At 46.6% G+C, this 26,362-nt stretch overlaps 1 protein-coding gene across 2 annotated transcripts; it reads left to right on the top strand.

The window, feature by feature from the left end:
* Positions 1 to 12: 12 nt before the first annotated feature.
* LOC119877532 (arachidonate 5-lipoxygenase-activating protein) lies at positions 13 to 26,362 on the top strand. Of its 2 annotated transcripts, XM_038573349.1 has the most exons (5): positions 40 to 197; positions 7,405 to 7,504; positions 14,302 to 14,372; positions 18,750 to 18,831; positions 25,887 to 26,362. In XM_038573349.1, exons 1-5 carry the CDS (start codon positions 128 to 130, stop codon positions 26,047 to 26,049), a joined length of 486 nt encoding a protein of 161 aa, XP_038429277.1. In that variant the 5' UTR covers positions 40 to 127; the 3' UTR covers positions 26,050 to 26,362. The 2 variants fall into 2 exon arrangements, with proteins under 2 accessions (XP_038429276.1, XP_038429277.1); XM_038573348.1 differs by lacking the exon at positions 7,405 to 7,504 and having other exon boundaries at positions 13 to 197.

Genomic DNA, 26,362 nt, shown 5'->3' with positions numbered 1-26,362 from the left:
GTGTTGGGACCTTTGGAAATTCTAATGATGAAAGACAGAGTGTGGGCCCTCACTTCCCCTTTCTGCTCAGTGCAGGCCTGGGTGCCACCAAACTGGAGCAGTCCTTACTGGGGAGCTCGAAGCAAACATGGATCAAGAAGCCGTGGGGAATATTGTCCTGTTGGCCATCATCACCCTCATCAGCGTGGTCCAGAACGGTAAGGGAAGGTCCTCACTCACAGAGGGAGACAAGGGTAGATTTTGTTTGCCAGTTGTTAGAAAGTCAGGCTCACACGGTTCTTTGTCCCTGCGCGCTTTTTCCTTTTCTTTGAATGTATAGGGTGTGTGTATTCATGCTTGAACTTGGGGTTTTCTTTCTCCTGGTATTTCTTTCACTTAAATGGTGGTGACTAACCATGTTTGCAGAGCCAGGGCAGCAACCTAGAAGCTTTATCAAAACCTTTACTGAAGTGTCACAATCAGCTTTTTAACTATTAATTACTGTGGCCGGAGACCTAGAAAGGGAAAGTAAAATATGTGTTTACTCAGACACTGGGCTGCAGTAGTGCAGATGGGCTAATTTCAATGTAACTGAGATTTTCTGTCACCTGTAGGGAAAGAAAGAAAGAAAGAAAGAAAGAAAGAAAGAAAGAAAGAAAGAAAGAAAGAAAGAAAGAAAGAAAGAAAGAAAGAATTTGGGAGGTGGGATGGAGAAATCATCTTATCTTTTTTTATCTCTGTATTGCTCTTTTTTTTTCCTTTTGGAGAAAAATAGATGCTTTATAATACTTTCTCTTTTTTTTCTAGTAATGAATAAATTTGAAGTGTTTTAAAAAATGCATTACATATTTACATAAAGAGAGAGAGGAAGCATTTTTCTTGTGTGGGGTTTGCATTTCCATTAACCTTGCCAGCGCCTAAAAAACCATATGAGGTACGCAGACCTGAAAAAGACAAGACTGTGTTGAATTTTCCCTTTAGAGTTCTGAGTTAGGTCTGCTACAGACTTTTTTTATGAGTATTTCCAGGGGCTTTGTGTTTTGTAGTTTATTAAGATAGAGGAAAAAGGATGGTAATTGCTAAGGGCAGCTGCTATAACCGAATGGGTATTAACTGTGTGCCCACACACTGTCATACTTGGGAAGTTTGAGTATTTAACCAGTTTGGGAGACCTTGTCATTTCCCCCCAGCTTGAAGGTGGACAGAGGCTGAGGATTTGCCTTCTGAGCCCAGAGTAGGGCTTCCCAGAGACCTCCCCATACCAGAGAGGCCCAACTTTGCATCCTCCAAGTATGTTCCCTATATGGAACAGCAGTTGGCCATGTTTTGACCCAAAACATTTCATACTTTCATACTAAGTCCACACGATCAAGTTGCAGCACAGGGAGGGAACAAATGGATTGTTTAGGCTGCCATTCCTCAAGCCATTGCTATTTCATGCAGGTACCATGAATTCCCGTGGTCTTACACATCAGTGATGGATTCATTTATTCACCCTGCATACACCTACTGGGACCTGCTGTGACAGGCAGTGTCCTGGCTTTATGGGGATATAGTGGCTATGGTGTCGGGGCCCCCTGGTGAAAGGAAAAGATAGTGAGAAAAGATGGCCAGCCATGGTCAGAGGGAAGCCTTCAAAGGCCCTTCTCATGTCTGTGGAGGCAGTTTTGCATGGGTGGATGGGACGGGCATTGCTTTTTCAGCTCCATATGGGGTCTCCCCTCTGGTCCTTCCCCTTATAAGCATCAACGTAGCTGACAAATATCGTTGAACTGGGAAACCAGTGCCCTGTCACTTGCCTGTGTGGATGGGGCTAAGCTAGCTAGAAGGCTGGCACTCACCCTGAGCTGCTTCCTCTCAGTTCAGAGCTGACTTGGGGGAGGCTACATGGTCTCCTGTTGTGAGAACAGAGTCTCTTCATCTCTCCAAAGAGGCAGAACCTGGCCTTGGTCTGTCAAGTGGGTCCTGGGCTTCTTCCCTTGGTGGCAAAATAAACCCTAATCAGACTTGAGGGGGACAGTGAGGTTCCTAATTACTTTGGCAGTGAGATTAAGTCTTTTTTTTTATTTTTTATTTATGATAGTCACTCAGAGAGAGAGAGAGAGAGAGGCAGAGACATAGGCAGAGGGAGAAGCAGGCTCCATGCACCGGGAGCCCGACGTGGGATTCGATCCCGGGTCTCCCGGATCGCACCCTGGGCCAAAGGCAGGCGCCAAACCGCTGCGCCACCCAGGGATCCCAAGTCTTTTTCTTTGGTACAGTATGGGAGGAGAGATTATAGCTGGCGCAATGCCTGAGTCTTAACCTCTATTCAAGGGTCTTGACTTTGGACAGGCCATTTCAGGTAGGTAGCGACAGAACACAGTGGCTTCACTGATAGAGTTCCAGCAACTGATGAGTGAAATGGAGGCTTCCTGGTGAGAAGATACATGTATGGACCGGAATGGAGCTACTGTTTCGGGCTGGAGACTTTTTCAGCCTGGGCAGACCCTATGTGGCCGCCACATCATGTGATCCATCCTCCCCAGCCCACTGTGAGCAGCCAGGGCAACTCGGGGGCAGAGTGATTTTGTATAGCACTATCGCACCCTTGCTGGGGAAGCGACAGCCTGCTGTTCGTTTGAAGCCACAGAAGCAGCCCAGCCATGCTCCTCTCTGAGGCAGAGGCCCAGACTGCCATGGGATGCTGAGACCGCCATGTGAAACCTTTTATTTGTAACTGTTAAATGTGCTCTTGTCAGAGAACAAGAGAGAGCCAAATGGCTTGGAAGAGAACATCTGTACTTGCTTGCACCATGAGTTTTTAGGTAAACACTGAGGTTCAAGTGCATGTCCCGAGCTTCTCTTTGCAATTCTAATGAACCTCAACACTGCAACCATAGATCTTCCATATAGAGTTCAGAAAATATGCAAAAACCATACCTTTCCCTTCCTGCCCCGTAAAATGCCATTTCAAGCCCATCCTGTTAGTTTTAAGGAGTATTTACATGTTGTTGCCAGACACTGCACGCTTTGTCCTAAGACAAAGAGGTCCAGTCTACAGGTGTCCACAATGGTATCCGGGGCCTGTGCTCTCTGTACACTGCGTGAAGCTTATTTCTTGGGAAGAGGTCAGAGCCTTGCCTGCCTGGAGGAACTTCCTCCTCTGATTCTTAAACATTCTTTAGTCATCAAGATCTTTGAACCTGTGGCCCTCTTCCAGCTTGATCCAGCAAAACATGGATTTGGAAGCACAGAACTAGTTTAAAATACATCATTCCAAGAAAGCTGGGCCAGAACCACCAAATCCTGGTTTCCCAGGGAGTATAGATATGAATAGCATCCAGAGATCCTCCAACTTCTCCTGCCAACGTGCCAACAGCATTGATAAGCAGCAAACCTGAAAAACACAGATTTGGAGAAAATGATTTCCATAGGAAGCCAAACTAATTAGAGTGACAGGGGAGGGTGAGCTGAGGGGAAGGGCATTGAGCCTTGGGCATGGAAGCCTGAATGGTAACAGCAGAGAAAAGAGGTCCTCCAGCAGGAGAGCTGTTTTTGCAGCCCTTCTGGTTGTAGGGAAAAGTGGTGGGAATTGGCATCATCGTCTCTCCTCAGCTCTCTTCTTATCATGAAGCCAAAAAGGGGGAGACATGATGGCCCTGCAGACACAAGGGTCTGTGAGAATAGTGATAAGGAGAGATACAGAGCTGGTAGTGAGCACCTACCTTCCCATGCCATCCCTGGTACTCCCACCGCAACACACACACACACTCATAATGAATCTCATGGGTACCATATTGGAACACCTACCAGTCCAACCTGGAGTTGGATGGGCTTTAGATACAGGACTCATGAAGTGCCCCAAATCAGAAATTTTATTTACACCATTCTCAACAGTTCCTACCTGATCCCTCCCATGATAGAGAGCTCATGACATACTGAGCTTGCCCTTCCCATTGTTAGGTGTATTGAGTTTGTTTTGTCAAGCATAGCTCTTTGTGTTGGGAATAGTATCTCACTGAATCCTTGTGGCTTGTGAAATATATAATGTTGTTATTCCTATTTTACAGAGAGGCAATGTGGGGCTTGGAAAGGCTAGACCATTGGTTAAAAGTCCTAGAGCCAGTAGTGGTGAAACTGGGATTCAAATCCATTCCAAAAAGTAGACACTTATGTTATATATATTGTCTCAAATACATTTATCCAAACACCCACTCCTGAAGAAGTTCTGCTGCCCTATGACTTCTACTCACTGGTCCTATTTCTATTCTCTGGAAAAGCTTGGACTATGCTTGCTGCTTCTGGGTTTACAGAGTCAGCTGTACCATCCTGTCTTCCATGTCATTCCTCATGTGACTTGGTTTCCAGAGTCCCTTGTCACTGGGTTTCTGCCTCCCACCCATCTTGCCCTGGGCTCTCTAAGCTGCAGGTGATAGATGTTTTCTGCACAGGGAAACTGTTCCCGAGATCCAAACATCAATTCTATTCAAATAATCAGGGGTGTGTCATTCTTTGAACACTTGTATCACACTGTTGGCTCATAGTAACTTTGTGCTTAACTAAAATCTCAAGATCTTTTTATGTGATGAGAAAGTTATTGGGTCCTCTCTCAATTTCCTTAACCAAGAAGTGGAGCTATCATAACTTCTATGCCTGCTTGTTGGAGGTACTGTGTAGAATAACCGAGGGAAAGTAGCCAGGAGGGCCTGGCATATGGTAGGTGCTCAGGAATGGCCTGTAGCCTTTTCTCTCTGGATCTCTGGCTCTGGCTCTCTCTCTCTGGTTTGGCCTACTGTCAGCAGCTAGCCAAGATAAGTGTTTAATGGTCTCTGCTCGTGAAGTTTCTGTAACATAGTGGAGGATAACACAGGGTTGGGGTGGGAGTGGGCGGTGAGGTGTGGGCAAAGGAAGGCAGATTCTTTCAAGTTTAGCTAAACAGGAGGAGAGCCTAGTGGACTGAGGCAGTCTTGATTTTGTTTTGTTTGATGGGTAGGAAAGATCTGAGTATGTTTCTAGGGTCAAGAGAAGGAAAAAGAAAGAGAGAGATGGTCCAGGAAATAAGGAGAACACCGATGAAGCAAAAGGGTCAAAAAGGTGGCAGGAATGGGCGCAAGGTCACAGGTAGAAGGCAAGCCTTGGAAAAGGGGAAGGGGTTGGTTTCTCTGAGCCAGGAGTGGAAGAAAAACAGATGCAGAGAAGCGTAGCCCAAGCGGTGCTTGGCGGAAATAACCTCTGGCTTTCTTTCTTTTGTGTGTGTGTGTGTGTGTCTAAATTTATTTTTAATTTTTATTTTTTTAATAAATTAATTTTTTATTGGTGTTCAATTTACCAACATACAGAATAACACCCAGTGCTCATCCCGTCAAGCGCCCCCCCAGTGCCCGTCACCCACTCACCCCCACCCCCTGCCCTCCTCCCCTTCCACTACCCCTAGTTCGTTTCCCAGAGTTAGGAGTCTTTATGTTCTGTCTCCCTTTCTGATATTTCCCACACATTTCTTCTCCCTTCCCTTATATTCCCTTTCACTATTATTTATATTCCCCAAATGAATGAGAACATACACTGTTTGTCCTTCTCCGACTGACTTACTTCACTCAGCATAATACCCTCCAGTTCCATCCACGTTGAAGCAAATGGTGGGTATTTGTCGTTTCTAATGGCTGAGGAATATTCCATTGTATACATAAACCACATCTTCTTTATCCATTCATCTTTTGATGGACACCGAGGCTTCTTTCACAGTTTGGCTATTGTGGACATTGCTGCTAGAAACATCGGGGTGCAGGTGTCCAAAACCTCTGGCTTTCTTAATACCATCTGTGTTACACATTCAGAGGCAAGGGCCATCCCATTGGGTTCTGGAAAGTCTGGAAAGACACTGGTCTTCCAGCAAAATTTTCTGCTGTATTTTTGTGGCAAGAAGAGACATCCAGAACAGACAGAAGTATACTTAAATCCAGTGTAGTTGATGGAATCCCTGCGGTGAGCTTCAATGTGACAGTAACAGGAAAGAAGGATCCTTATTTGCCCCCCTGGATTTGAATCTCCAGTTGCACTTCTCAGTGGGGTGACTCTGAGAGAGCTCTCTGACCTCCCCAAGTCACTATATCCTTGTCTACGAAGTGGGGACAGCACTGTCCACTTGGCAGAGTTGGCATTAGGCCCGGTAAGGGACTAGATGTCAGGTGTCTGCTGGGGTTCCTGGAGCAGGGCCGATGCTCTTTTTCTACGAGTGGCTGTGTAGCTGTGCTCCAAACAGGCACGTTGTAACAGGAGGGGAGGGGAGAGAGAGCAGGAAGCTCTCCTATCCAATCTATAGACATGCCCTCAGGATTTTGGCTACACCCCATGGCCATCATCCTAGCCGGCGCCCTCCTATCTACCCCCTATTGTGGGCCTGACCCCTCTAGACACTCACCATGCAGAAGACAGAATGGCTTTCTGCTTACACCATCCCTCAGCTTACACCTGTCAGTAACTCCTTATTGCTTGTGAGATGGGAATAAATTCTGATTTTCTTAACATGGCTCTCATCAAGGTCACTGTCACACTTCTCAACTCTCCTCTTCTTCAGGCCTGGGCTCACTTACTGCTTTCTCACTCTGGCTGCCCTATGAGCACTTCACATTGCCCCTCACCCTGCTCTGCGTTCTCTTCTGTCCATGATTCGGCACGCTGTATAATTTAATTTAAGCGTTTTGTTCATTCTGTACACTCTATCTCCTCCTCTTCCACCCTCACCAAAACATAAGCTCCTCAGGCCAAGGTTCTTTGTGTGTTTTGTTCTCGGATGCAAGCTAAGTGTCTGGCATATGGCAAGTCACAAAGAAAAATGTCTTTGAAAGAACAATTCACCATCTACCTCATATATAATTCTATCTGTTTCCACTCCCTGCTCCCAATTTCCCTCATCATAAGCTGGATCTACCAAACCAAAGACAGTTCTTGCCTCTGCACCTTTCCATATTCTATTCCACTCCAGTGGGGTGATCTCCTCTGTTGCCCCCTGCCCTCTCCTTCTCTTTGGCTGATTTCTACCTGTTCAGAAAATCTTATCCTAGATGTCGCTTCCTCTAGATCCCTGTGACTCCAACACTGAATTAAGTTGCCTCTTGGATCCTCGATGGCTTCCTGTTCTCAGTCAGTTTCATCTTAGCATGAATCACTAGAGTGTAATTTCTGCTCTGATTGTCTATTTCCTTCGACTGTAAGATCTTTGAAAATGGGGCTGCATCTTGTTCACCATCACCTGCCATCACCAAATGCAGTGATTAGTAGAGATAGCTGCTGAATGAATTTTTGGTAAATGACATTGGATGGAAGACATTTAAGGTTGTTTGGAGGGCACACAGAGGGAACATTTAATATTCTAGTAAAATAATGGGATATCAGGCTCATGAACATGTCCGTTATAAACCAGATCCAAACCTTTCCCTCTGCCAGGGTTCTTTGCCCACAAGGTGGAGCATGAAAGCAAGACACAGAATGGGCGGAGCTTCCAGAGGACGGGAACACTTGCCTTTGAGCGGGTCTACACTGCCAAGTGAGTGATACTGCAAACTAACAGAGTGGGGCCCTGGGCATGGGGGCCTCCCTACAGGAGTGAAGACAACCACTCTCAAGGCTACATGTCTGTCTGAGCCAACCTTCAGAGTGCCAGGGAGGCAGAGCTCTGAGGGAAGGTTGAACCTCACTGGGGTGGGCTGGGGGTGGGTTTGTGGACATTCTTCATCATCTAAATGAGTGCTATTGTTTAAAGAAAGGAATTGGAGATATTGGAGGTGGGGATATGTGATCACCACAGATCCCCCTTGCTCCAGAAACCTCTGAGCCAGTTTGTGTGGTCACAGTGTTAACCAATTTCCTGGGCAATTAGTTCAGAGGTACTACCAGGAAAACCAGCCATTACTTGTGGGCTGGCTTTGGAAGAACAGGCGAGACACAATGGTGGCAGCCTTCTGCTCACTGCCCCTTGCGGCCCCCTTGGTGGACATCTGCAGACATGGCAGGACCTTTCGTAATGCCCAGTTTCTTCGAGAGGCTACAACAAGAACCATAAGAATGAGGGAACTGTGCCATTGCTTCCACCCCCCTCTCATTTTTTACTTTTGAATAAAAAAGCTGCTTGGAAACACCTGAACAGCTCAGTCAAGGAGATGGGAGCTATTTGGGATGCAAATCTCAATGGATGTTATTCAAACACTCATTTTTTCCTTCTGCAGAATGTACTTGAACAGAAGTTTCAGGCTATGGCCTGTTTCTCTGTGATTGTCACTAGGGACCTGTCAGAAGGAAAGGTTCCAGATATGAGCTGGCTAAGGAGCCGGCCTTCACTCTCAACTCAAATGTGACTCTGATGGGCCACTGAGATCTTTCCAAAGGGACAGTCATGGACACCCAAGGAAATCATTGCAGGTGGACATCCTCGTCCCTTCACCCTGTCTGGGCCTTTTGCCTTTTGGGTTTGGGGCTTCAGGCTGCTTCTGGGTGTCCACAGTACCTACAAGACCTCCCCTTCTCCTGGGCCCTGGCTACCTGCTTTGCTCCCCCTGCCTCGTATTAAGTGGTCCCAGGCATGGTCATTCTGGCAGGCTGATTTCAAGGAAAACTTTTGCTGACCTACCTACAGGGACATTTCTATTTTAACATTTAGACCTTCAATATATTCATTCTCAGAATCTATGGAAGAAGTTTGAAGATATGGCTTCAGCTATTTTAGACATTTGCATTGAAAGGAGGGTAGGGGATGTAGGTAGGGTGCGTCGGTGGCTTTGTGTCACTTGCAGGGGCAGATGTGGGAGCATCTCTCAGACACATCTGGGGGCAAAAGATACTCCCAGAGGGGCCATGCCGAAACGTCTCTGAAAACAACCCAAGGGAGATATTCATACTATTCTAGTTTGGAAAGAGAAGCTTCTTTCTCCCAGATCTCTGCATTATTATCAGTCACACTGTGTTCCTACAAACTCAACTGGTCCATTCTGGAGAAGTTAGACAAGGCAGCTGGCACGCAGTGTAATTTTACTGCACCTCGAGAGAAGTTCAGTTTCAAGTTTGCCAGCAATGAAGACGAAATGGGACAGGCTGGGTGGTTGGGTTCCTGCCGTTTGCCCTAGGAGTGAGCTAACTCCGCGCCTAAGAAGGGACCGTGCCCACACCTGCCCCCTCCTCGCTGGGGCCAGTCCCCAGATTGCAGAAGTGCTCTTTGGTGGCAGCTGTGCTGCGTCATTTGGAAGGGCGGTTTGGAAGTTCTGCAATGGTGTGGGTTCCTGACCTAAGGAGGAGCCAGAGGAGGGTGGTGGGATGTTCTTGCTGCCTGGGGTCCCCATGGCGCGGACGCTGCAGCCCAGCTCCCCAGGCCCAGAAAACAGGGCGAGAAGAATGAGGGGGAGGGATAGATGTGGAGAGTTTGGAACTCAGGAGGCGAAAAGGAGAATTTCCTTAAGATGAAGGCTGCCCAGACACTGCTGTGGTTCTGTTACAAAGACCACTTCCTCCCCGACCCAGCAGACAGCACTGCGTGTGCCGGTGGTAGTTTATAGACGGGCTGAAAGATCAGGGCTGCGGGCTACTGTGTGCTGGCAGAGCCAGAGGCACCCAGTCTGCTGGCCTCTGCCTGGAAGCCACAGGAGGGGTTATGTGTTCATCTAGCAGAAATTGTCCGGAAGTAGCTTGTCTAGAGGCCTCCAAAAGCACCAAAGCGGGTGCGGGTTGAGCCATGGATCTGCCAAAAGAAGAGAACATCTATCTAATCCCGCTATCTAAAAAATAAGAAATTAAGCTTTACTCATTTTTAATATACAGGTTGAGAGCGGCGTGTGTGTTATACCTGTCACAGGTTTGCATGATCACATCTTCTGGTTGATGGGGTGTGAGGTCATAAATGTTTCCAGACCATGGCTATAAAGAAAAACTAGCATAAAGGATAAATGATGCTGATGGATTGAAAAACCAGATGCATATTTTTCAGCATAAAATATGACGGTTGACTGATTCAGATGGTTCCAGATTTTGGGGCAGTCGATAAACAGACGTTGCAGCTAGGTGTGGCCCATTGGCTCCAACCTGGCCTCGGTTAGTGGTCTGTCTCATCACCCATCACCCATCAGGGCAGAGCTGAGTCAGAGTTTGAGAGAGAAAAAGAATCTCGACCTTGACTCTCTGTTCTTGGGTATAAAACATAATTTAAAGCCCTGTCCTCAGATGATGAGCACAGCTAGAACAGTTTGATTTCTGGAGGAGAAGCTCAGTTAACTGGTCTAAGATTCTTCCTCATGAGTGCAGGTGAGCACAGGTTGCAGAGAGGAGGAAGGCCTCCGGAGAAGTGTAATTTTTGGACACGTGTTCCACACATTATAAGTTAGTGGGCTGGTAACACATGTTACGGAGAAGAAAAAGTTCTGGACAGCAAGAATGTGGAGAATTTTTAATGTACTGAGGAACATTGTGATTCTTGGTTCTCCAAGAAAGGAAAGTTAAAAAAACTACAGATATACTTCCCCTGCCTTTTTTTTTTTTTTTTTTTTTTTTTCAGAGTGTATCACAGGGTTAGTGTTTCCCAAAATGCATTTTGGGAAATGCCACCTTAACATCCTTTCTCCCCTGCCCCTCTCAAAATCCACTTCAGACTCACTTCTAAGTGGGCAAATAATTTGAAGGCACTAGATCTACATTGATTCTATCGACTTGCAGTGGTACTATTGCTATTATTAGTGATATTTACTTATTTTAAGTTAATCCAAACTAACAAAACACTATGTAAGTACTTCTGTATCTGATTTCCAAAGGTGGAGAAAGACAAAAGGGAAAAAAATGAGTCCTTTTCTCCATAAAAACATTGATAGTGTAGTGTATCAAATTGAATGCCACACAGTGAATTGTCGACAAATCTGGCAAGCACCTCTGAGTTAGACCTCAAGTAATGAGAACCAAGATGGGTTTGTCAATTTTGTCTTGCAGAAAAAAATGGCACAAAACTCTCCACAAAAGAAAATTTGGAATAATGATAATTTGTCAGCAGGAAAGACATTTCCACTGGGGATTGTAAGAAGGAAGCTATTGGAGCAGTAATAGCCACCATTTATTGAAAGCTTTTTATGAGCCAGACACTGCTTTATCTCGTTTTATTTTCACAAGCCAGGCAGTAATTACTAATGTCTCCATTCACCTCTTATAGATGAGGAGAACTGAGGTTCAGTGAGGCTAGGGAATGCACTGACATTTGCACCATGGTCGACTAGGCATCAGACCCAGGCTGTGTGACCTTAAAGACCGTGTGAGCATTTGCTAGGCTCCACCTCAAGAGACAGCTGCTTCACTGGCCAAAGATACTTGAATTCAACCCAGTGGTGGCCCTTTGTCAAGGAGGGACATATTGCCTGGAGCTGTGGGTAGAAGACATATCGCAGATCCTGGATCACAGGACTGGCTTGAGCCAGAGCAAGGGACAGGATTCTGGGTATATTCTGAAAATCCAGAGGAGGAGCCCATTCTCTTAAAGTTGGGAGAGTTTCATTCAACTCCAGACAGACCATGTTTTATTGGGGACCAAGTTGCCTTGAGACAATAGGAGGAGTGATTGAATGACTGATTCAATGTCACCTTACTATACCATCCTCTCTAATGAGCAAATTCCTTAAATAATTAAGAATTTTTAAAAATTTTGCATCATCTAGATGAAACCAGTACTCAAGAACAAACAAAAACAGAAGCATGAGAATGAGGAGGAGGCCGGGATGATCTTGGTATTAACAGATTTTCAAACTGTTGGAACATCAGGTATTAGATCCCATCAGGCATAGAACATTATTCAAGTAAATAAAAAAGAATGTTCTCCCTTGTTTTCTTGAACTGGGAGGTGGATGACGTCCGGAAACCCAAGGCTATGGTTTTGTGCCTCTAGTATAGAAGAATAGATGTGATGCTCATGCTCCATAGCTACATACAGGACCTGTTTATTCACTAAGTGCTCCTCCCCAAATGATAAATTTGTTCAGGGATCCTGCCCTTCAGAGTTTCTACTGTGTCCGCTAGACCAGGGCACGCACCCTCTGGGCACAGGGCGAGGTCAGCGGGGCTGTGTTCTCTCCCCTGCACCTCTAGCCCAGGATGGGATACACTGCTTTCTTACCTTTAATTTCATTGACTTCTCCAGTAGAGGATCCTTTGATCATCGGAGGGACATAAAGTTTCCTCTCTGGGTTCTCCGCAGGGATGGACCGAGGGCTGGTCATCCCAGTGCTACCAGTGAGGCCTGAGATGTGATCGGCCTGAACAAGAGTTCATAGCTCATTTAGGAGGAAAATCATGAGAACCAGATCAGGAATGATCCAGATGGCGGAATCCAAGGAAGGAATTTGGATAAAAGGCTGAATACATTTTGCAAATTGCATCTTTGCTTTCACCGGTACAGTTTGAACATCACATTACATTAAACCAGTGGTTTTCAAACTTGAGCATGCTTCTGAGTCACCTGGAGGGGCTCCCCCTCCCCCCGGAGGCTTTTAATTCTCTAGGTCTGAGATGGGCATTAACATTTGCAGTTCTAACAAGTTCCCAGGTGATTCTGATGCTGCTGATCCAGGGGCCATATCTTGAGCAGCTCCTCATTAAAGCATCAATTCTTAGAGTTTACGTGGGTCTTAGAGTTACTATCAGTCTTAGTTTTTCAGGGAAGGAAACTAAGTCCAAAATGATTGCTTTACCATTGACAGACAACTGGTCAGTGTCAGGTCAGTGACCACATCCTAGTCACATGCCCTTTCCACTCTATTCCCCTTCATGCCTCCACCTGTTGTGAGGTTGTTTTTCCATGGACGCACGTATTGATCGTCCTGATCTAGACTGTAAAATTCTCAAGAGGACACTCGCTATTTATTTAGTGTAGTTGAAGAGGTAATAGATCTGGTTCTAGAGTTGGACTGACCAGGATGCAAATCCTGGCTTTGCCATTCTGTCTCTCTGTGATGGTGAGGAGGTTACTCAGCTTCTCCAAACCCCGGCTTCTCATGTGAAAATGAAAGTAGTTGCAGTAGGCTGAATGAAAGGTCCCCAAACATATTCATATTCTGACCCTGGGAGCCCGTGAAGATGCTCTGTTACACCGCAAGAAGGAATTAAGGTTGCTGACCAGCTGACCTTGAAATCAAGAGCGTATTCTGGATTATCTGGAAGGAACCCAATGTAATCACAGGGTTCTTTAGATGTGGAAAAAGGAGATCCCTGGGTCGCTCAGCGGTTTGGCGCCTGCCTTTGGCCCAGGGCATGATCCTGGAGTCCCGGGATCGAGTCCCACGTCGGGCTCCCGGTGCTTGGAGCCTGCTTCTCTCTCTGCCTGTGTCTCTGCCTTTCTCTCTCTCTCTCTCTGTGTCTCTCATGAATAAATAAATAAAATCTAAAAAAAAAAAAAAGATGTGGAAAAAGGAGGGAGAAAAATTGGTGTGTTTAGCAGGGTTTACAAGCCAAGGAATGCAGGTGATCTCTAGAAGCTGAGAAAGGCAAGAAAACAGATCTTTGCTAGAGTCTCCAGCAGGTTTGCAGCCATGCTGACACACCTAGATGGTAGTCCAGTGAGACCCTTTTTGGACTTCTGACCTCCAGACAGTGTGTCTTGTTTGAAGCCACTGAGTTTGTGGCTACCTGTTCAGCAGCTGTAGAAAATGTTTGCAGTTACTCCTGCACACTTACAGGACCGCAGTGAATTTACAGGAAACATAGGGTATAGATACCAGCACGGGGGTTGGTGTGGAGGGCCACAGGAACCAGGATTGAGCCCTACACACTGTAGGGAAGGCCACAGGAACCAGGATTGAGCCCTACACACTGTAATTGCATGCGCAGCAGGAGACCTTTCTGTGCATCAGCTTTTCTGAGTCGACCCTGGTTTCTCTAATGGTTGAAGCTTACCTTTCTTTCCCCAGCCCAGCCTGTGGGTCTGACAAAGTCTTCCTCAGTTGGGCTCCTGTCCCCTACACCCAACCCCCCAAATCCTGAAAGCTGCCACAGCCCTGCTGTCTGTGTTGCTCACTTTTCAATTCCAAGAAGCACTTTGGCACAGCCAGGAACAGGAACCGTGCCAAAATGAATCCATCAAGAAACCAAGTCTCTTATTGGCTTCACCGAGGAAGGGAGTAAATGGATTCTGAACATGTGGTTGCCTCGTACCACTGCCTGTTTCTGAGGTGGCAGCCGTGTCTTATTGGTAGATGTCGGTGGAATGATGAATGCAGTTGCTGCCTCATGTGGGATGCTGATGATCAATTTGGGGTTTCAGGTAATTTTCAGACTATGCTGCAGTAACCTGTTTTTCTGATATTTCTTCTCATATTTTTTATTCTACAGCCAAAACTGTGTAGATGCGTACCCCACTTTCCTTGTTGTGCTCTGGAGTGCGGGGCTCCTCTGCAGCCAAGGTAACTCGGGCTTCTCTTTGCGTGTTCTCTTTCTGAAATGTGCATCTTGAGGAGGTTCAAGTGCAGGTTTTTTTATTGAAAAGACTTTGCTTGACCTCCAGCTCTAAGCTGTGAAGCCCTGGAGAGGTGAGAACCCTCGGGAGGTCGTGTTTCAGGCATGCTCTGTGCCCAGGCGGAGCGGGTGCGATAATGCATTGCTAATGCTTGCTCCCCAGTGGCTGGTTGAGAGCTGCTGCGCTGACAAGGGTGGTTTAAGGCTAAATGTGACTCAGAATCCTTAAGCAGTGTTAGCTCAGATACAAGGGCATTATAAATGAGAGCGCCTGAGGGATCTATTCTGGGACCGCTGTCACTCGGCGCTTCTGCTAATAAGCTTCCAGTGTGGCGGTCCTCTGCTGGGCATGTGTCTGCAGAGCCACGGTCTGGACTTCAGGTCTGCAGCCTTCTCCCGGGTTATCAGCAGCCTACAGTCCTGACTTTAGCAGGTTGACTCCCAGAGTTGATTTAAAATGAAATGGAAGCCAGTGTGTTTTGGTTCCCTTTGGAGCTTGGCACTGTGCCTGTGGAAGCTTGGCGTGACCTGGCCAGCTTCCACACGGTGGCCCAGCAGGGTGTGTACATGAGAAAAGGTCACTGGTGTCCTCTGACGGACTGTGTAATCCTTAGCATTAACTCCTACTTTATAGGTAGAGTGGATATTATCTCCCTCTATTATCTCTGAGGACACTTTGGTTCAAGGGGAACAAGGTAACTTGTTCAAGGTTACACAGCAGGTGAAAGAAGAGCCAGGATGAGAGCCCAGGTCTTTTGGGTTCAATCCTGGATTTTTCACAAGTATCTTTCTGCATTATTCACGTATATACTGCCTGTACATTGAACACCTACTATGTGGCAAGCCCTGCTCTCGGATACACAGTGACAGATAAAAGAGATGGTGGTGGAGCACATAGCACTCAGTGAGATGAACCATAGGAAAAAAACTAATGGGTAAGTTACTGCTGAAAGTGAGAAATGCCAGGAAGGAAAAGAATCAGGTGCAGTGGCAGAGAGCAGAGGTGAGAGATGGCAGCAGAAACTCCTTCAGAGACACCATGTGGCCTCCTTCTGTGCTCCATAAGGCTGTCATTACTCACTATTTTTTTTTTTTTTACCACTATCCATCCTGAGTAAAATAAGAAACATGTCGGGGATAACTTGAAAAATCAAGTCAAACTAGGCTCATACCAGGAGTTACGACTCCTTTTCTGTCTTAGATGATACTTGATATAGATGAATCTAGAGTTGTTCTAGCTGGATAAATACAAAGGGAGTTTGAAGATGTTTTGAAGTCCTAGAACCACACTTCTGCCCAAATAAATGTCAGCATTGCTAGGGGACAAACGTGTCAGTAGACCCTCTTCGATCATCATTTATTATTTTTTTTAAGACTTTATTTATTCATAGAGACACACACACAGAGAGAGAGGCAGAGACACAGGCAGAGAGAGAAGCAGGCACCATGCAGAGAGCCTGACATGGGACTCGATCCAGGGTCTCCAGGATCACACCCTGGGCTGCAGGTGGTGCTAAACCACCTTGATCATCATTTCTTAGGACTATTGTCAACTACCAAATATTTTAGTCAAAAGGAACCTCAGAGATCATTCTAGCCCAGACCCTTCACTTTACAGGAGCAAGAGCCCCAGCCCGAGAGGATCAGGTGGTTGCTCAAACCTCAGAATTTTCAGGGACACCTGGGTAGCTCAGTGGTTGAGCGTCTTTGCCTTTGGCTCAGGTTGTAATCCCAGAGTCCTGAGATTGAGTCCCATATCGGGCTCCCTGTAGGGAACCTGCTTCTCCCTCTGCCTGTGTCTCTGCCTCTCATGAATAAATAAACAAATAAATCTTAAAAAAAAAAAACCCTCAGAATTTTTGAGTCCAGATTTGAATCCAGCATGCCCTTTCTGCTGTTCCAAGCAGCCTGGGTCCATGAGGCAGGCACCAGTCTCTGCAGGAGGGCAGCGAGCACAGCCAATTCCCACCCATGACTCCTGTGCACACTGGTGTTCTGTTTAGCTCCCATGGAGACACAGACTGGTGAGTTAGAGCAGAGCCGTCCAGATGGGACAAACCAGGGCAGACTTCGCCAGAGCAGACTGTGAATTGTGAGAGTTCTGTGACCTTCAGACCCTAGGATGGACCTCAGAAGCAGCTTCTCTCGTGCTTTGGTTTTCTTACCAGTCGGTAACACTAGTATTTTGGGAGGCAGGGTGCAGTTGTGGAAAGAACACGGATCCGGGGACTGACAGACTGCAGATAGTTCTGCTGCTGTGATCCTGGGCTGTTACTCAGCCTTCCTGAGCCTCAGTTTCCCCATCCATAAAGCAGAAATAATCGAGTTCCTAGGGTGATTAAGTGAGAGGATGTGCATAAAGCCTCTGTCACACTCCCTGGCATAGATTAGATTGAACCACATAAAACTGCCAATGTCTGACTGTTTCGGACCCGCAAAAATGGTAATTTCATCTAATCCAGCCCAACAATAGAAGCCCAGTAGACGTCACTCTGAATGGTGCTGCTGGTGGTAATACAGTTTTGAAATCATACAAACCTGGTTTCACATTCCACCTTGTTAAAAAATATGATTCAACCAAATCAGTTCCAAGATCTAATTGGCTTTTTCAAGGGATTCACAAATCCGGCAGCATCCCATCTAGCAAGCAGAGGGGAGCTCCCAGGGGCTGTACAGAATGGAAGGTTTTTAGAGGAAGGAGGGTAGAGCAAGAAGGTTGTTAGTGAAAGAAAAGGATTGTTCCAGGCAAGGTTTCTTTCCCTTGGGGAGAAGAGTAGGGGGTCTTATCCTACAGATTACCTCATCTTTCCTCAAAGGAAGGAGAGGGCCTTGTGGCTGATTACTTCATTGACTCCTGTTGGAACATTCCTGACTACAAGTTAAGACCGAATTTCTGGGGGAAGTTGAAACTGCAGTTAGATTAGGATTAAGCCCTGGTTTAGGGACTTGGCCTAGGTGACACCATATTGGGCCTTTGGTTTTCTTTTTAACAACCTTTTCCTTGGCTCACTTGACTTTTATGAATTCATTTAACAAATAATTTTTGAAAGCCAGTATATGCCAGGCACTATGCCAAGCACAGAGATGGTGGCTAGCAAAAGATGGCTGTCCTCATGGGTCTTTTGGTCTGGTAAGTGACTCTGGGTGAACTGACTTCCTGTAATGTGCTCTTCACCAAGTGGCTGGGAGGATTAGAGACCCAAGTACCCAAAGGGCCTGGGGCAGTGCCTGACATTAAAAAGTTCTCTGTCAAGGTAATTATTTGGCATTTGAATACTGCTGGGAGGTCTTCAGACTGCTTTTATATCCATGCACCTATTTCACCCCCATGGCTATTCCTGATAGGTAAGAAAGCCACAATCAGCCCTTCGTTCAAACGTAGGATGAGTTAAGTATTAGCTCCTGACCATAGCAGTCCTGGTGGGGTTGGGTTTTCTAACTCTCAGCTCCAAGGTTCAGGACCTTGCTGCTCATGGCTGTTCCTCATAGGATTAGATGGTAAAGGGAATCTTCTTCCCAAAGATCTCTTTCCCCACCCCCCAAAGATTTATTTATTTATTTGAGAGAGAGAGAGTGAGAAGAATGAGCATGAGCAGGGGGAGGGGCAGAGGGAGAGAATCTCAAGCAGACTCCTCTCTGAACTCAGAATGCAATGCGGGTCTTGATCTCATGACCCCGAGATCATAACGTGAACCAAAACCAAGAATCTGATGCTCAACCGACTGCAGCCATCCAGGCGCCCTCCTCCCTAGAGATCTTTTCTGAACTGGCAGTAACTGTTCAAAAAAGGTTGAGCAATACACTGCCTAGAGTCCCAGGGGGGAAGAGCATGCTTTTAAGAGAGCTAGCCTAGAGCTGGGCTTGGGGTTCATGTCTGACTCCTCCTACCCCTACCTTGGACCACACACACACACACATGCGCACAAGCATGCGCATGCACACATACATGCATACACATACACACACACACCCTGACAATCTTACACAAGCTCCTTGACCACTGGAGCCCAAGTTGTCACATCCGGAATAGAAAAGATGACACTGATCATGTGGAAGGGATTCAAATAAGTGATGGGCAGGAAAACACTCTGTAAACTGTACCATGCTGCTGATAGAAAGTAACATTACTATTATTGAAGTTCTAGGTTCCTATCAGCCCGAGGTCTTTGCTACAGTTCACATCAGCCCCAACTGCCAGAACCTGAGGTCTCTGCTAGATTTTGTGACCAACGCTAGTTGCACAATGACTGTATTAATATTACGTTAAACTTGGCTTGTTCTGGCATCTGTGAAACTCACACAGTCATTTCCCTTTCTCCACTCAGTTCCTGCCGCCTTTGCTGGACTGATGTACCTGTTTGTGAGGCAAAAGTACTTCGTCGGCTACCTGGGAGAGAGAACTCAGAGGTAGGCCACAGGGACTGTATAAGAACTGGGATATGAGTCATGCTTTGAGCAAGACTGATTACTCACAACCATGTTCTGCCTAAGATTTAAGGCTCTGGGTGATCACTTAAGGGTTGGGAGGGGAAGGCTAACTAGTAGCCCTCATCCTTTACTGAACTGAACTTTGCGAGCTCTGCAGAAACTGCTGGGGGACTCGACTCGTGTGCCCCGTAACAAATTCTTTCACATGGCGTCGGGCTCACAAAGGATGCTTTAACACCATGCGCTGCACATTCTTGCAACCCCGCACCCTCTACTCCCACCCTTCAGAGTCTGGGCCTTGAATGACTTTCTGTGTCTAGCTTCTCAAGGTCTCCAGTGAGTGAAACATTGCATTGTTTGCCTAAAGAAATGAGAACTATAGCTTGCACCTTTTGATAAGTCCTCTTGAGTCACAGATCTTCCAGGAACCAGCAGGAAGAATGTTGCAAAAAATAGGATGCCCTCACATGCAAAGGACGGAGTCTTTGAATAGAGTCCCCATTGCATTGCTTATAGATGCCGCCAGACGGAAAGCTCCAGAGCAGCAGTTATACTTTGACTACGCCCGGATTGGGGAATCAGGATTTTCATAAAATAAATGAGGATACTTACAGAAGAAGTGTTCGAGTTCTAGTCTGCCATCAGTTCCTTAGAATTTCTAAGGCACTGGGAGGGTTCCAAGAGGCAGGCATGCGTCCTGAGAGGCTGCCCACACCCCCCTACGTGGACTCCAGCCTTCCCCTCCATTTCTCTTCCCTGTCTCTTTTCACGTCCCTCTCGATCTCTCACAGTAGCGTGCTTCTCTCGTGGTTAACAGGCTCTCCGTTCAGATAGCATCCTTCGGCGTGACAATGGCACTGGCAGGTGAAAGCTCTACATCTGGGGACTTTGAGATCCTGTGAAGCTAAATGGCTGGGGACAGGCAGGCGGGCCAGGGTGTGTGTGGGGGTTGATGGTGAGCTGCAGCCCAGAGACGAAGGACTCTTCTTCCAGCAATTCTTTCCTGCCCTCGTCTCTTCATTCCTCTCTGGTGGCGTTCGTATTTATCCTCGAAAACCACAATTCCATTATGTCTCTTATGCATATCAACCTGTCATGAATGTTCTTTATTCTCTTCCACCCTGGAAAGCCTCTGTTCTGCCTTTCCCTGGGAGATCACCGGTTGTCAAGAGGCGGGGTGTCTATCAATAGAATGAGGCGCTTCTGCTCTCTTGGCCTACCTCCCTGTCTTCCTCCCCAAAGTCTTAGGGATTTGGCCCAGTCACTGTTCTCTTCATCTGTCACCACTTGCCTGAGATCTTAAAGTTGCTTTAATTCTAAGACAGTCTGTGGAGCATGACAAAATGTGTTCATTTACCACAGGCTCTTCTCATTTTCAAGGCAATCACTGTTACAGAGCGAACTGAGGTGGCAAAAATAATAAGATATAGACTTAAAATCTTAAAACTATTAGATTTCCTTGGATCTCATTGAAATGTAATTGGCCTAACCTCTTAAATCCTGGCCTGGTATCTCCTGGGAGAGGGCGGGAAGATCCCACCAGCCCCTTTACCCCAGCTCTGTTGCATTACAGCCTTCTTACCTCGCCTGCATCCACAGCCTTCCTTACTAGTCCATCATGGTGCTCTTTCCTGCTGAGACCAAACGTGATCTCAAAATACTTTTAAATACAGAGTTCTGAGCTATTGTCATCAATAGAAATTATATATACCAGATGAAATGTCTAATCCTAATCTAGATGAAAATATCGCTTAAGATGGATATATGCCTGAGGGCCTCTGTGGCTAGGTCCAAGAGAATTTTCAATTCTGCCTTCTAGAAACTATGTGCTAATACATTCCCACTGTAGGTTCCACTGTGGAGGCCCACCTCAGTCCCTGGGCTGCGTCACACTTGCACTCTGCAGATGCTTTCCTGGCCTCATGTCTTTGGGATCTGCTTATTTCTTGGGCTCATCAACAGAGGAAGATACAGCTCAGTGAGACCCTTCCAGGAATTTCTCCCTTGGGCTCACAATCATCTTTTGCTCCTCCGCAGAAGTTGCTTTGCCCTATCCACATCAGAAGTTCTAGGGTCACTTTTGGTCCAGTGGGTAGGTGCGACATTCCTTGATGTGTCTCCCCCACCAAAGCTTCTTCCTTCTGGGATTTTGTGGTCCCTTTGAAGTATATGGCCCTAATTCTCTGTCCTACATCCTACTCCCTGACTCCTTTCTCTCTGTCTTGAATAGGTAGTTTGTAGCATTTCTATGCACACTTAAGAATGAATTTTAATTTCTTCCCCTTTCATTCTAAACTTCTATGAGACCCAAACTCAGTGGGGGTTGGCATTTATAAGACTACTTGCCTTTTATTATTTATCTTCCCTGCCTGGTGCTACGCTGCCCTATCTTCATGTCCCTCAGAACCCTGTTCCCCTTGGAACTCCTACTAAATTCCTCTCCACAGTTTGAAGTTCTCAACCCAATGGTGGACAGGCGATGACTGGCAACTCTTGAGACCAATAAACTGAGGTTGGCCAACTTCACCTTCCCCTGATTGCTAACTCACTCCTCTTTCACTCCACATCCCTCCTTACTGACCACCTGCCTGCATTGAGGTCCTGAGTCAGTTGCTGAGATGATAATAAATATGGCACAGCCCTTGCCTCAAGGAGGCCTGGGCTCTGCTAGAGTCAGGGGCAGTACCAAAAATACTAGAGAAATAATTATGGGCACAATTATCAAAAGTCCTGATCCCTCATAGTCATTTTCCCCTTCAGTATCAATATTTTAGACTCTCTACCCACCCTGCCATATGGGGACCTTGGGGTTACTTCACAGAGTTAGAAGATGAACTCGTTTTCTTGGAACCCCCGAGGTGAGTCTATGGGTGTTAAGGCTGGTGTTTCTAACGTGAAGCCCACCAAGCAATGACACTGGAATTGCCTGGAGTGCTTGTTAAAAATATAGATTCTGGGGGCACCTAGGTGGCTCAGAGGTTGAATGTCTGCCTTCGGCTCAGGTCGTGATCCTGGAGTCCCGGGATCGAGTGCCACATCGGGCTCCCTGCATGGAGCCTGCTTCTCCCTCTGCCTGTGTCTCTGCCTCTCTCTGTGTGTCTCTTATGAATAAATAAATAAAATCTTTAAGAAATATATATGTAGGTTCTGGGGCCCCACCCTGAACTTATGGAATCCGAATCTCTGGGGTGGGAGCCCGGTGTATGTATTTCAACAACTTCTACACACAGTTTGGGACTCACAGAAGGCTGTTCATGCCTCTTTTCTAAGAACAATTCATTTGACAAAAATGTATGGAGGGCCTGATTTATTGGAAGTATGTGGGTGGACAGAGGCACGATATCTTGCTCTCATGGGCCTCACAGTTTTTATTCCCTTTAGAAGATTCCAGGTTTAAAGTCATATTTCCTTATTGAAAAGAACAGAATTTTTTAAAATAATAAATTTATTTTTTATTGGTGTTCAATTTGCCAACATACAGAATAACACCCAGTGCTCATCCCATCAAGCGCCCCCCCAGTGCCCACCACCCACTCACCCCCACCCCCTGCCCTCCTCCCCTTCCACCACCCCTAGTTCGTTTCCCAGAGTTAGGGGTCTTTATGTTCTGTCTCCCTTTCTGATATTTCCCACACACTTCTTCTCCCTTCCCTTATATTCCCTTTCACTATTATTTATATTCCCCAAATGAATGAGAACATATAATGTTTGTCCTTCTCCGATGGACTTACTTCACTCAGCATAATACCCTCCAGTTCCATCCACGTCAAAGCAAATGGTGGGTATCTGTCGTTTCTAATGGCTGAGGAATATTCCATTGTATACATAGACCACATCTTCTTTATCCAGTCATCTTTCGATGGAAAACGAGGCTTTTAAAGCCAGAGGGGACCATAAAGTTTTCTTTTCCTACCCACATTTTGTCTATGTTTTTGTGTAAGGTGGGGAGGTCAGTGACTTGCCCAAGGTGACATGGCAGTGAGCGGGGTGGGACTGGAGCTCAGGTGCCTTGATGCCTGGGCTCACCTGTCTCCTACCACAGCTCCTCTTCCTCAAAGTTTTAGACACATTTGAGATGCGAATTGCTTGTCACCAGGCCTCTTTTATGTTTTCAAGTAGATTTCATGGTGTGTGTGTGTGTGTGTGTGTGTGTGTGTGTGTATGTGTGTGTGTGTGTGTTGAAAAGGGGGATACATTTGTTTCAAAACTAACCACAAAATCCTAATCTCCAAAACCCGAAGGGGCCCTCAGGAAGGCAGAAGGAACAGGACTGTGGACTCAAACGGACAGGTTTGAATTCCCGCTCTGCCTCTTCTTGGCTGTGCGGCCTTAGGCCCATCGTTCAACCTGTCTGCTCTTGGTTTTCCCACCTGGAAAATAGGCTAACAATACCTCACAGAGTAGCCCTGAGAATTCAGTGAAGTCGCAGATATAAAACGCCTGGTCTCTCTGATGCTTAGTTTAATTCTGACCTTCCCCACCCCATTTGTATCAACCTTTAGAAACACTAAGAGAGAAACCTTAAATTTCAAAGGTGAGTTATGTAGATGGTCCATGGCTCGGCCGGAGCCTGGGGCAGGCCCTTCCTCTGCGCGCACCATGCCTACCTCCCAGGGTCCCAGCCCATCTCCGAGCTGGACAGACTGAAAGATAGAGCTAATGAGGTGGCCGAGCTGGGGACCTCCATTCACACTTAGCCCTGCAGGTGATGGGCACGTGCTGAGCTCCTGCCTCCCGCACCCTTCATTCGGTCTGGGAAGAGTTAAGGCACCACACCATCTCCTTGGGGGCGATCAGCCTTGAGGCCTTTGAAAAATGCTGCCCAAAGTCAAGAACACCACAATTTCAGCAGCAGGCACTGCCATTTCATCCTTCACCACAGATTTATCTCGAGCACGTTCTGAAACAGCTTTGCAAATCACTTTTTCTTGTTTCTGTAATGAGCATATGGTGGCCTCATTCATGTGATAAATCTGAGCCACTACAATATTTGACTTTTCACAATTTAATTTCTCTGAACCCTCTATTCTCTGACTAGAAAAAATATCCCTTACTTAGACTTTGTTACTTCCTTATCAGCATTAGCAGGTAACTGTCTGAATTTGTCTGCCAGGGCCACTAGAATCGAGTACCACAGATGGTGGGGGGAGCTCAGACAACAGAAATTGATTGTTCTATAGTTGCGGAGGTTAGAAATCTGAGTTCAAGGTGTTGGCTGCCTTGTTTTCTTTTGAGGCCTCTCTCCTCAGCTCACAGATGGCCGTCTTTTCCTGGTGTCCCCACATAGTCTTCTTTCTGTGTGTCTGTGTCCAAATCTTCTCTTCTTCTTCTTTTTAAAGATTTTATTTATTTATCCATGAAAGACAGAGGGGCAGAAACATAGGCAGAGAGAGAAGCAGGCAGAGAGAGAACTCGAACACAGGACTCTGGGATCACACCCTGAGCCGAAGGCAGATGCTCGGCCAGTGAGCCACCCAGGTGTCCCCAAATCTTGTCTTCTTATAAGGACACCAGTCCTATTGAGTCAGGGTCCACCTTAGTGATCACATTTTACCTTAATTACCTCTTTAAAGACTCTATCTCCAAATACAGTCATGTTCTGAGGTATTGGGGTTAGGACTTCAACATATGAATTGGGGAGGGGGAGACACAGTTCAGCCCATAATGCTTTTGGGAGCCAAATATATTTCCCCAATAAAGAGATGGAATGTCTCACCTCATGAGTGTGACTGTAAACAGGAAACCAAGGAGAGAAGAATACAGTGGCCAAGGAGCAGGGGCCGGGCAGCTAGCAGTGCTTCTCAAACTTTAATGCCCTGTGAGTCACGGCGGCACTTGGCAGAATGCAGATTCTGATTCAGCAGATCCAGGGAGGAACCTGAGATCCTGCGTTTCTAACAAGCCCCCAGTGGATGCCAGTGTGGTTGGTCCATGAACCACACTTTGAGTAGCAAGGAAATAGTCAACTGCTGAAGGGTTTTCAGACTCTAGACATAGGAAAGTTACAAGTTACAGTATGAACCTCTGGGGTCCATTTCAAAAAAGATACAATTTCTCAGGTTGAACCTATAGATGCCAAATTCTGTTCTCTCTTGATTATGTCAAAAACCAGGCTCAGCAGCACCGACTCACCTGTTTTAGCTGAGCTGGCCGTTCTTGTTGAGCGGTCTTGATTGCCAAAGGGTCCCCTCGCCGGGGTCGTTACTAACAGCCTTAACGAGCCATTTGGCTGGACTCTCCTAACGCGCTAGTGCTGCACAGATGGATCCAGCCACAGCGGTCACAGAGGGTTGTGCAGAGGGAAGCCAGGGCAGCCGCTGTGTACAATTAGGCGGTCACATATCACTGGGGAAATGCCCTGACCCCAGCTGCTGATTTGCCTAAGCAGCTTAGGATTTAGAGCCTTCGAGAGAAGCATATAAATGTACTAAAACATCTTCCCCCCCTCTCCATTCACTTAAAATGTAAGAGCCTGTCTTCCGCTGTGAGGGGCCCAGCTCTCGTTAGTGCGAACATGGGCTGTTCCCAAGCAGCCTCCCGAGCGTAGATGGAGCTCTCAGATACTGAAGCACCTTTTAGATTCCAGCAGCCTTATTGGCTCATTGAAACCAGCACCCCTCTCACAGAGGTTCTTCCGTCCCGCATTAGGCCCAGCAGCCAGCACGGCTTCCCAAGCGCTCCTGGAGCAGAACCCGGGGGTCACACCAGGTTGATGGGGTTCCTTATCCCCGGTCAGAATGTCCGAGACCAACCGACTGACAGCACCCACCACCTTCACACCCTCAGGGAACTGGAGAGGCTGCACAGCAGAGCCCTAATGATGACGGGTTTGGGGGTCTAGGCTCTTTTAGCTTGGTTTTGAAATATGGTCTGTGATGGATAATAGTGGAGACCCTTCCATTCTTCATTTGAAGTCAATGGAGCATTCCTGAGTAAAAGGAACTCAAATTTAAACCCCATGTATCTCGAAGTGATAACATTTTTGGTTGAGTTTGTGTTATTTTATTGCTTCTACAGTTTTCTTTCTCTTTCAGCACGCCAGGCTACATATTTGGGAAGCGAATCATACTGTTTCTGTTCCTCATGTCTGTTGCTGGAATATTCAACTATTACCTCATCTTCTTTTTCGGAAGTGACTTCGAAAACTACATAAAGACAGTAAGCACCACCATCTCCCCTCTGCTTCTAATCCCCTGACTCTCCGCTGAGTACGGGGTCAGCGCTCTCCTCTGATCAATACCTAAAGTCATCATAACTCAACCCTTGCAAAGATGTGGCTCCTCTTCAGACAGCTGTAAATCTAATGACCATCTGAGCTCCGCAGCTTGAGTTAACCTTGCTTTCCCTGGAAGAAAATAACTTTGTGTCCGCTCCACCCCTTGAGAATGGCAGTGGCCCTATATCTCTTACTCAGACCCATTCTGTATGTTTCTTGACTTCTCCCGCTTTCTGAAGATGTTTTGTGACCACATTAATGTGTTCCTAAAATAAAATACAGAGGTATGTTTTA

This window comes from Canis lupus, chromosome 25 (genome assembly GCF_011100685.1).
Source record: "Canis lupus familiaris isolate Mischka breed German Shepherd chromosome 25, alternate assembly UU_Cfam_GSD_1.0, whole genome shotgun sequence".
NCBI classification, from domain to species: domain Eukaryota; kingdom Metazoa; phylum Chordata; class Mammalia; order Carnivora; family Canidae; genus Canis; species Canis lupus.
This window is presented reverse-complemented; position numbering and strand designations above follow the sequence as displayed.